The sequence below is a fragment of the Mixophyes fleayi genome, chromosome 3 (assembly GCF_038048845.1).
Source record: "Mixophyes fleayi isolate aMixFle1 chromosome 3, aMixFle1.hap1, whole genome shotgun sequence".
NCBI classification, from domain to species: domain Eukaryota; kingdom Metazoa; phylum Chordata; class Amphibia; order Anura; family Limnodynastidae; genus Mixophyes; species Mixophyes fleayi.
The window spans coordinates 121,478,506-121,489,210 of record NC_134404.1 but is presented as its reverse complement, the minus strand read 5'-3'; the positions used below and the strand labels follow the sequence as shown (position 1 = coordinate 121,489,210).

Sequence of the window (10,705 nt, the reverse complement as noted above, 5' to 3'; positions counted from 1 at the left end):
AAATGTGTCAATGAGGCTTCAAAAGACCAGCCTGATTTATTTCTATTTTATTTGTGTGTGCCTGTGGTGTGAATAATGTGCGGCCCTTTTGAAGGTTAGATGGCCACCCATTAAGTGTATTGTTTTGCCTGTCTCTGTGTTACAGTCTCTGAGCAGCTTGTTACCTCTTGCTTGTTAGAATATGATCCATGAATGTACTGATTTATGTACTGAATTCTTCACAATTCTATATGTAAAAATAGGAACTTTACCATATCATATAATAAAACAATTAATACTGAATTGCTAAAAACTGGAAAAAAACACAAGTAGCCTTATCCCTGTACTAAAAATGTTTTCTTTTTATTTAGCTGCATTTTCATATCTTGAACCTTTCTCCCCCACCGCTGGAAGCAAATGTGGACAGCACGTTTAATAAAAACTATAATGACTTTCTAAAGTTACATTGAACTCTACAATATTACACTGATAAAAATGCTCAAAAAAAAAATAATATTGAAGGTTTTGAAAACTGAATTTGTACCTGATATTTAATACAATGGATTTCATTTAGGGTTGCAAGTAATTTTATGGCCCGAATGTACATGTAAAATGCAGGCTGCAAAATCACCTTCCTGGTTATTTTGAGGTAGAATGTAGTTGCATACTAGATGTGCATCATCATCATCAACTTGTTGATAATTGTCATTTTAAATGTATATAAAAAAAATAAGAAAACAGATAAAAAGCCCAGTTCCCCCTGCATTAGCTGTAAACAGATCAACCTATAAACAATGGTGCTCGTTTCAGTTCTATACTGTTGTAATATAAGTATATATTGAACATTTAACCAGGAATAAATTATTTTATTATTATTATTAGCATTTATTTGTTAGGTGCCACAAGGTATCCGCAGCACCGCACACAGTACTAACAGTAGACTATACAGGGTGAAACCATACAGAACAATGAACAAAAAGTACCAATACTTCAGAAACTCTGGATAGTCATATGCAGTAAAGACGGAGCAGAAGAACAGGTATGGAGACAGGAGGGGAGGGGGCCCTGCTCATACAAGCTTACATCCTAAGGGAGGGTAAACAGACCAGGCACAAGAGGAGGCAGTTGAGGCAAGAGGAGAGAAGGGAGGATGAGCAAAGGGAGGAGATGGGGGTTAAGCAGATGGTTGGTAGGCTTTGAGGAAGAGTTGAGTTTTGAGTGCATGTTTGAAGGAGCACAGAGTAGGAGAGAGACGGATGGAACGAGGGAGGTCGTTCCAGAGAAGGGGGGCTGCACTGGAAAAGTCTTGGATTCTGCAGTGGGAATAAGTGATAAGGGTGGAGGAGAGGCGATGGTCGTTGGCCGAGCGCAGGGAGCGGGCAGCAGTGTGAATGGAGAGGAGGTTAGAGATATAAGGGGAGATAGGTAATATCTCTAACTATCTAACATAAAGTTTGACATGGAATGCTATCATCTTCCAGTACTATATAACATTGTTTTGAAGGTAGCATTATTTTCCATAAAGAACAGTCAATGTCCTTTTCCAAAGCTCTCTGCAGCTCTTTGTAGCGACTTTTTGACTTGTAACCCGAAATCTTCTTTATTACAAGCCAGAGATTTCTACTGTAAACAAAGACCTGGTGGAAAGTGGAAAGGTGGTTATCAATTCACTTTAAGACTTAGGGGTCTATGTATCAATAAGATGCGGTTCTCCTATATATGCATCGCTGCAAACCACAGGGATGCATATTTATGCACCGCTAAGATGCACCATGTTGGGGCTACTCTTGGAGTTCCGGCGAGGTAACCCCTATGTTGTCATCTGTTTTTCCTATTTACCGGCAACTTAGCCCTGACGGCGATAGGAGGAAGTGTTGTGCACGCAGCATTAACACTGTACTAGATTCTACAAAGCCAAAGAGGCTTTAGCATAGGAAAAGACGGATAACGTCATCCTGAGATGTGTATGCAATGCAAAGCTTATCAGTATTTGCCTAAACTATCAGAGGAGATTTCACAAAATCTCCTTCGATAGGCAGTTAATCATGGCAAACATACTTACAAGATGCAGAAACAGTAGTTTCCGCATCTTTTAAGTCTCAAAAATGGTTGATGCATAGACCTCTAAATGCACATTATAAATACATACAATCTTCATACAATGGCCCAGATGCTCAAAACTATCATCAAATTCAAGGAATTATTGACAGGTTGTTAATGTCTGAAAGGTTTCCTTAACTATGAGGATTTGCTCTAAGAAATGTAATATCCCCCTAGCTCCTGCTAAGGTAGCACTTTGGCATTAGCAGAACACCTTAAAGATAGGAGAATGAAAATTATATGTAAATATAAGTGCTAACACATTGCTAGCTTTTAACTCTTTTGCAAGTCAACAAGATAAAAAATGTAAGTAACACCTAAACCTGGCGCCAAAGTATAAAAGAGACCTTCTAGTAACACATTCAAGTAATTATGGTCACCCTATTACAACCTAAGATGAACTTATTTCTCTAATACAAGTGTGTATGGATAAAGAGGGATAGAGAGATATTCTGTATTTAAACAAACAAGCCAGCTCTCTGAAAATAAGCATGTATTTCAAAATATATTAATACGACAATGGTCCAGAGAGAATAGAAGTCAGTCAGGGATCGAAATAACAAAGATTCCTGACTAGACTGAAATGGCTGCCATTGGCTTATATTCCCTTTGGACTGTTGTCATATCAAGCCAGAGTGCTGGCTTGCTTGTTTAAATACAGGCTCTTTGCTACTCTACATGTTAATTCTGCCTCTGCACTGGACAAGTCTGAGTAGGTTAGTGCTGCTATAATAGGTTGTCTGTTGTTCTGGAAGTCTGGGTGGACTACCTGAAATTTGGGAGTCTCCCAGACATTCCAGGAGAATAGGCTAAAATCTGATTGGTTGTTATGGTTGACACCTCCACTTTTTTTTTTTTTAGAATGTTCACCACAATGTGTTGTCTTATATTTAACCAGAGTGATTTAGTGATTTATGTTTAAGAAACTAATTATTCAGGGAGTGCACCTTTACCATCAGAGGTTTGTTCTAAAAATAAAGGAAGAAAAGTCGAGCGCTAAACAGCTCCTTTGTTCTTTACCTTTAGTGAATCAGGTGGTTGATACTGCCCCTTACAGCAGCGATTTTGGCTCATTTTAGTCTGCCAGTGGGTCCTTTAGGAACTTATTATCACATATCAAAAATTATCTAGTTTACACCTATTTTTTACATTAATTTGTATAAGTAACAGGAAACTTATCAGATGTACAGTGCGGCATAGGTTTTTAGAGGATTTTATTTATTTTGTTCTAAAAATAGTTTACTTGTTTGTTTTTGCAACTTTGTGTTTATGTAGAGATGTGTAATAAAGAAAAATTACTTACCTCTAAAATGTAAGATGCAACAAAAAGTACAAATACCATTCCTAATATCTCTATTCTCCAATAAACAGGTGTGCAGACAAGCTGGGAATTGGGATCAAAATGTGTAAATGCAGTAAGTACAAATAAAGAATTTTAGCTCATTACAACTAAAATACTATAATTAATCTTTAGTCCCAAACAAGATTTGACCCACTGAAATTCCTTGCTATTAACCTTACACATCTGAATCACTTTAAAACATTCATCTTTGCTATACATACATTACAATCACAACAGCCCCCTTTCCCTACTCAAGGGATGGGGGCAAAGGGCCATCTGTCCCACATGCCTGTCCCATAGTGGGCTACCTTGGGTTGGGTCACTGGGCCACCTGCATTTTTTTTTCCTTTAAAATATTCCTAATAGGCTGCTGAGTGAAGTCTTCCACCCCGGGCTAACATTTGCCAGTACCTACTCCCAGTACACTGACTGGCATCTCATCCTTTGGTCCTTGGTCCCAATGTGCTCCTCCTATTTGCCTTGTTACAAAAGATGGTTTCAGTGCCATATGCTATAAGTTTTTTATTGAATAGATTAAGTTAGTATGGTAATGTGCATTATGGTCACAGCTACATTAAACAGGCATTAAACAGGCTCCCTAAATTTTAAGGAGTAATTTGTTTAAGGAGCCAGCACCACAAATCATACTGCAACAGTAGTAGCAGTATAAGAGGACCCCAGAGTGGTTTTCATGCTTTCTGCCCCCTCTCATTTTCCCCAGCTTTCCCCTTGTCTCCTTCCTCCACTTAAGAATATGCCCTGATCTGAGTTCATGATGAAATAGATGCAATGAGCAATATGTCAAGAATGGGTTCCTTTTCTCATTAACATACTAATATGTGTATGTCCAGCTCTGAAAAATACCACAAATATACTGTCTTGCTAAGGGGAGCCAGTGCAAGTGCTTGGTCAGCCTTTTTGATCTGATACATACCTCCATGGCACTGTATAGCTCTTCAATATCAGCAAACAACATGAATAAATATGCTCCCAGTTGAGCTAATATGAGTATGCAAAATACATCTGCAGAAAGAAAAATAGAACTAAAGTTACAACCTTTTATTTCTCTTCCCATTCATGTATATTTTCCTACACAGTGTATATAACTAGTATATTAAATAAATAATTTACAGTAGCTACAGTGGAGATCATTTATGAAACACACTTAATGTACATAGCAAAACACCTTGATATTGCACCCATTCATCTACATGATCTGCTCTCTTTACAATATTCTCATTCTGCCAAACATCTAGTTCTTGCATTGCTCTGCAATACTAAGTGCATCAAGGAGCCTGCTCCATACTGTGCGCGAAGTAACCTTAAGACTTACAACCAGTGTTCCCTCTAAGCTGAGCAATCTGGAAATGATAGAGTTAAACCTGTATCTTACTAGGAAACATCCTGCAGATTGTGAATGCAAACCTTTTGGGTAGAGCCCTCATTAGAGTGACCTTTTAACTTTTTCCTTTCCAGATTGCTCAGCTTAGTGGGAACACTGCTTCTAACTCGCATTGCAAACTTCTGCTTTCTGCAAATGACGCCATAATGCTCTGTAAACGTTTGTACTGTGACGGAAATATAGAGAAAATGTGGATATGCATGACACTAGCAAAGAAGAATTTTGCGCTGCATCTCGGCCATTTTGTGCTTGTAAATGACCTCCACAATGTCCCTGTATATATTCAATGTTGCCATCTAGAGTCTTCTGAGTACAAAGTATATACACTTAAAACAACATGTAAACTAACACTTCAGTCACATAAAACTTAGAAGGAAAAGTTAAATAATTAAAAAATAAATAAAAAAATTTGAATAAATAAATAATAATTAATGAATAAATAAAAATATGCTCCTGAGAACACGGATCTATACCAGAAACAAGTTACTCATCCTATTTATTTATTTCAGATACACTGCAATAAGAATACCAGTGTTTTCTTTCCTATTCTCAACCAGTGGTGGAACTACTGTTGAAGCAGGGGGAGCAACTGCTATGTTTCTTGGGGGTGCTGCCCCCCACTCCCAAGGTCCCTGCACCCCCCTTAGCCCCACCAAGCACTCCTCGGTACTACTTCACTGCTCTTTTCAGAGCAGGGTTGAGTCTTCTTCTATGCAGTGGGCGCAGGCGCCAGACCGCGTATGCTCAGGAGAGGCCCCCTCTCTGCCTGTTTATCACTGGGTGAAGAACTGTTATGAATTATTGCACCCAGTTTAGCACAACTACTGTTATATTATTAGCAATGGTTATATTTTTTGAGCCCACTGGCTAGTGGTGTTAACACAACCATCAATCACTGTGTAAGGACTGCTCTGTCTTGATTTATTTATTATTTCTATTTTACAAACTTATAAAGGAGTGTCTGTGCTCAATAATACTTGCTAGTCTTGTTATTATCACTGAGACACTGTATTGCACATAGTAAACTACAAGTTACTAGAACTACTAGTTCAAGACAGTTGTATAGCAGCTGAAATTCATACAATTGGACAGTAATTGTTTACTGTTAATAACAAAAAATATTAAACATGGTTTATGGTTAGAATACCAGACCCAAAATCTGGCTGTTAAGAGACTAAAATGACTTAATAGTGACACTGACATGAGTTACACACCCAAAGCCGATATGTGGGTTGTGGGTGACTAAACCTATACCTCCCCACCCAACTTCTTACCTAGTGTGGATTAGGGTGGGTGGCATCATTGTGGGGTTGGGCTGTGACATTCTAGCCACACACCTTGGACCTGATTCAAGTCTGAAAAAAGTCTGAAGTTGTGTTTTAAAAAAGAGCACGGAACATAGTTACAAACGTATTCAAATCCAAGCATATCTCATGATGTGTTTCCATTTAATTATGAATGCAAATATGCTCTGTCTAAACATTACTTGCCATATGTACTATATAACACATACAAAAATGTATTTTATAAAATAAATGAATAACTCTTAACAGTCATCACTATCAGTCAACATTTACACCTGCCCTGTAGCTGGTACAAATGATACAGCTGAAACCAAGTGTACTTGAAACCGAGGACTTCAATAAGCTTCTGCGTTGGAATGCCTGACCTCTCTATCCTCTGGTGCTTTCACGCTGTGCTGTTGGCAGAGCCCCCTCCGATGAGACGGGCGATGGTGTTGTTATGTTCGTCTAATCGCTATCAATGAAAATTGTCTGCTGCAAATTGGTGTGGTTCCAACGCACAAAGTGATTTAATAGCAAGATGCAATATTTAACAATTCAATAGAATAAGAACAGCCGATACATACGCAAGTGCCCTGGATCCAGCATAAAGTCATTCAATCCTGAAGTCTGTGGTCAAGTAGACTATATAGTGGACACAAAGTCATCTTATATACAGTTTGTGATACATAAAAAAATAGTAGTGATGTCTTGACATGTTTCCATAGGTTCAGAATTCAGGACAGTCCAGTATAATGCAGGTTGTAGGTCGGTTCAAACAAGGCTCTCCTGCCGCCGAAAAACTAGTTTAAACTGGTCTATTTGCATTACACACTCAATATCATTCTGATCATTATTCCTCTATCATCCTTAACTTGCATACACAAGATGCGACCGCTTAGCCGATGGTAGCGGATGTCTTATGGGAAAAAGTGGATTAGAATGACACTAAACATGATATGTTTTCTAAATCCCAAACTTTATATATCAACAAAGGGGTTTTAACATTATTATATTAAACTATTAAATCTATTACATTCAATTATAAATGACTGAATATTGGAACTTTATTAAGGTGAACTATTTACAGATAAATGTGTGAGTGTATGTGTATACAGAAGTGTTATTGCTAAATACGCCATTCCACTTCGTAGCGTGCTATTCACATATTTTCACATAAAGAAAAAATTAAATTGATGGTCATTAATCAAAACGACTCCATCCAATTATTCGATTTCCACAGTGTCAATGCACAGAAACGCCCACCTGGTCACGCGACTGCACACCGGCGCATTCCCCAAATCACAAAACCATTACACATTTGACAGATTCAAGTTCAGGGCATCTCTTAGGTACAAGATTTTTAGTTGTATCACTTGCATCAGCAACAGGACAGGTATAAGTTAGAGATGTTCACTGACCCCCATGTTCTGGTTTTGGTTTTGGATCTGGATTAACTTCGTGTTTTGGTTTTGGTTTTAGCAAAACTGCCCTTACGTGTTTTGATTTTGGTTTGAATCCTTATTTTTTTTATGAAATCCCTTTTTTTTGTGCTAAAATCACATAATTTTGCTTTTTTTTTTCTCCCCCCTACATTATTATTAACCTCAATAACACTGATTTAAAGTCATTTGCAGTCAATTTTGACCACCTCACAGGTCACAATATTATTTTCATACACTTTCAAACAAAGACTGCAGCAGTTCTTTCAAGTGATAAGAAGGCCATTGTCATGCCTGGGCATAAGACCAAAAAATCCACCTCTTTTGTGTGGAATTATTTTTACACAAATCCTGACAACAGTTGCCTAGCCATTTGTAGCATTGCAAAGCCACAGTCAGTAAAGGAAGGGACCTTAACCATCTAGAAACCTCATCCATGTTACGCCATTTGAAGTTACTTCATGGCAAGCTTTGGTGAAAACCAGAAACTTATGCTAAAAACAAGTAGTCCAGCATCAGCTTCTCTCAGCTAGATCCCAGCACCTGAAATCTACACCCCAACACCTTCATCATCAACATCCTCACAAATGATCAGAGTTAGTCCTGCATCCAAGTTTCTAAGGTGAGATGACTTCTCCCCATCCAGGACTCCTCAGAAGAATCCTTGAGCATTAGGCCCACTGCTGCTGCTGCTGCTGTGGGTGGATCTTCAACCCAGAAGCAGACCAAGAAGAAGACTACTAGCAGTTTACAACAATTGACTGTTAAACAATCCTTTGCAAGAGAAAGCAAGTATAAAAGCTGTCACCCAGTCGCAAAGCGGATCACAGACGCCATGGCGACTATGCTAGTATTAGATCTGCGTCTAATATCCACTATTGATGGACTGGTTTTAGCTGGCTGGTTTTAGACAGCTACTTGAGGTCTTCTTTCCCTATTACCAAATATCATCATGATACCTGTCACAGGCTGCTCATTCGGCTTCCATGGACAAAGGCTGAGACATTCACCTGCGTCTCATTAGCAGACCTCAAATCCCTAAGTTCTGATCTGCGCATGTGCAGACTGATTACCTGTCTACTTCTAATAAGATTCCTATTCATTTGTGTTTTTGGCTCCAGACTTGAAAAGACACTTCCTCCCTTTCCTCTGGGCCTGTTGATCAAGTTAACTGTCTGGTTAGGTTCCTACCTATTCTATGAGCTCTCATCTGGATTGTCAGTGCCTCTGCTGTGTTGCTACTCTACGGGCTATACCGATCAAGCTGCAACTGTCTCCACTGTATGCTACTCCACGGTCTATACCGCTCAAGCTGCAACTGTCTCTGCTGTATGCTACTCCAGGGGCTATACCGCTCAAGCTGCACCTGTCTCTGCTGTGTGCTACTCTATGGGCTATACCGCTCAAGCTGCAACTGTCTCCGCTGTGTGCTACTCCACGGGCTATACTGCTCAAGCTGCACCTGTCTCCGCTGTGTGCTACTCCACGGGCTATACCGCTCAAGCTGCACCTGTTTCCACTGTGTGCTACTCCACGGACTATAACGCTCAAGCTGCACCTGCCTCTGCTGTGTTGCTACTCCACGGGCTATACCGCTCAAGCTGCAACTGTCTCCACTGTATGCTGCTACACAGGCTATACCGCTCAAGCTGCAACTGTCTCCGCTGTATGCTACTCCACGGGCTATACTGCTAAAGCTGCACCTGTTTCTGCTGTGTGCTACTCTATGGGCTATACCGCTCAAGCTGCAACTGTCTCCGCTGTGTGCTACTCCACGGTCTATACCGCTCAAGCTGCACCTGTCTCCGCTGTGTGCTACTCCACGGGCTATACCGCTCAAGCTGCACCTGTCTCTGCTGTGTGCTACTCCACGGGCTATACCGCTCAAGCTGCATCTGCCTCTGCTGTGTTGCTACTTTACGGGCTATACCGCTCAAACTGCAACTGTCTCCGCTGTGTGCTACTCCATGGGCTATACCGCTCAAGCTGCAACTGTCTCCGCTGTATGCTACTCCACGGGCTATACCGCTCAAGCTGCACCTGTGTCGGCTGTGTGCTACTACACAGCCTATACCGCTCAAGCTGCACCTGACTCTGCTGTGTTGCTACTACACGGATTATACCGCTCAAGCTGCAACTGTCTCCGCTGTATGGTACTCCAGTGGCTATACAGCTCAAGCTGCACCTTCCGCTGCTGTGTTGCTACTCCACGGGCTATAACGCTCAAGCTGCACCTGTCTCCGCTGTGTGCTACTCAACGGGCTATACCGCTCAAGCTGCACCTGTCTCCGCTGTGTGCTACTCCACGGGCTATACCGATCAATCTGCACCTGCCTCCGCTGTGTCGCTGATCCAAGGTCTGGACTTCTTAAACTACACCTGACTCCGTCAAGCTGCTGTCCCACTTTCTCAAGTCATCTCTCTGAGCTGTCCTGTTTAAGCTTCATCTACTCCACATCTGCCTCTGTGGCTCAGTGGCACTACAGGTGGTATCATCAAGCTGCTTGTTGTTTTCTTCTCTGGCTGAACTGTTCCTGTATCAACTAAAGTATATTAAGGCATTGTATGGTACCTCATTGCTGCCGTATCTCTTGTGATTATAATGCTGCCTAGACTGTTACTCTCTCCTCTGATGTGCGCTGCCCTATTGTGATACCATTTACCTGCTGCCTTATCTTCTCCACCTTATTGCTGGGCTGTTCATTCTATGCCCCATTGAATTACACTCTAATTGTTCTCATTTCCTATGATATTGCCAGTGGCGCTGCTCACCTTGTACTACGTTCCTAGTGTATATATATCAAGACTTTCCTGTTATTAATCCAGTCATCATTAAACCGCTGATTGTACATTTATCCTGCATCCACCACTTGCCAGTGTATTACAATACTATTAGACTCCAAAAATCCGTTCCTATAACATCTATTGAACGGATCCAGAGTCCAGAATACCAAACCAAGACAATACCATTTTACTAGAAAAGCTATTCCTCACCTTTACCAGAAGGTTCGTAGAAATATAATTATTGGGCTACAAAATGCCATTCTATCCACTGTACACTTAACCACAAATATGTTGACAAGCGGAACTGGGCAAAATAAATTTTATATGATTGTGACAGCCCATTGGGTTGGTGATTCGCCTTCACCAGCAGGGA

General features: G+C 40.5%; 1 protein-coding gene across 1 annotated transcript in view; it reads right to left on the bottom strand.

Annotated features, from left to right (window-relative positions):
• Positions 1–1,421: 1,421 nt before the first annotated feature.
• The window catches only part of LOC142143179 (putative cation-transporting ATPase 13A4), a 121,166-nt gene continuing 111,882 nt past the window's right edge, over positions 1,422–10,705 (bottom strand). The window contains exons 32-34 of the mRNA XM_075200888.1: positions 4,356–4,444; positions 3,383–3,463; positions 1,422–1,616 (exon numbers count right to left, since the gene is read on the bottom strand). Of these exons, the coding sequence (XP_075056989.1) occupies positions 1,422–1,616; positions 3,383–3,463; positions 4,356–4,444 (365 nt within the window). The remainder of the gene's footprint in view (positions 1,617–3,382; positions 3,464–4,355; positions 4,445–10,705) is intronic.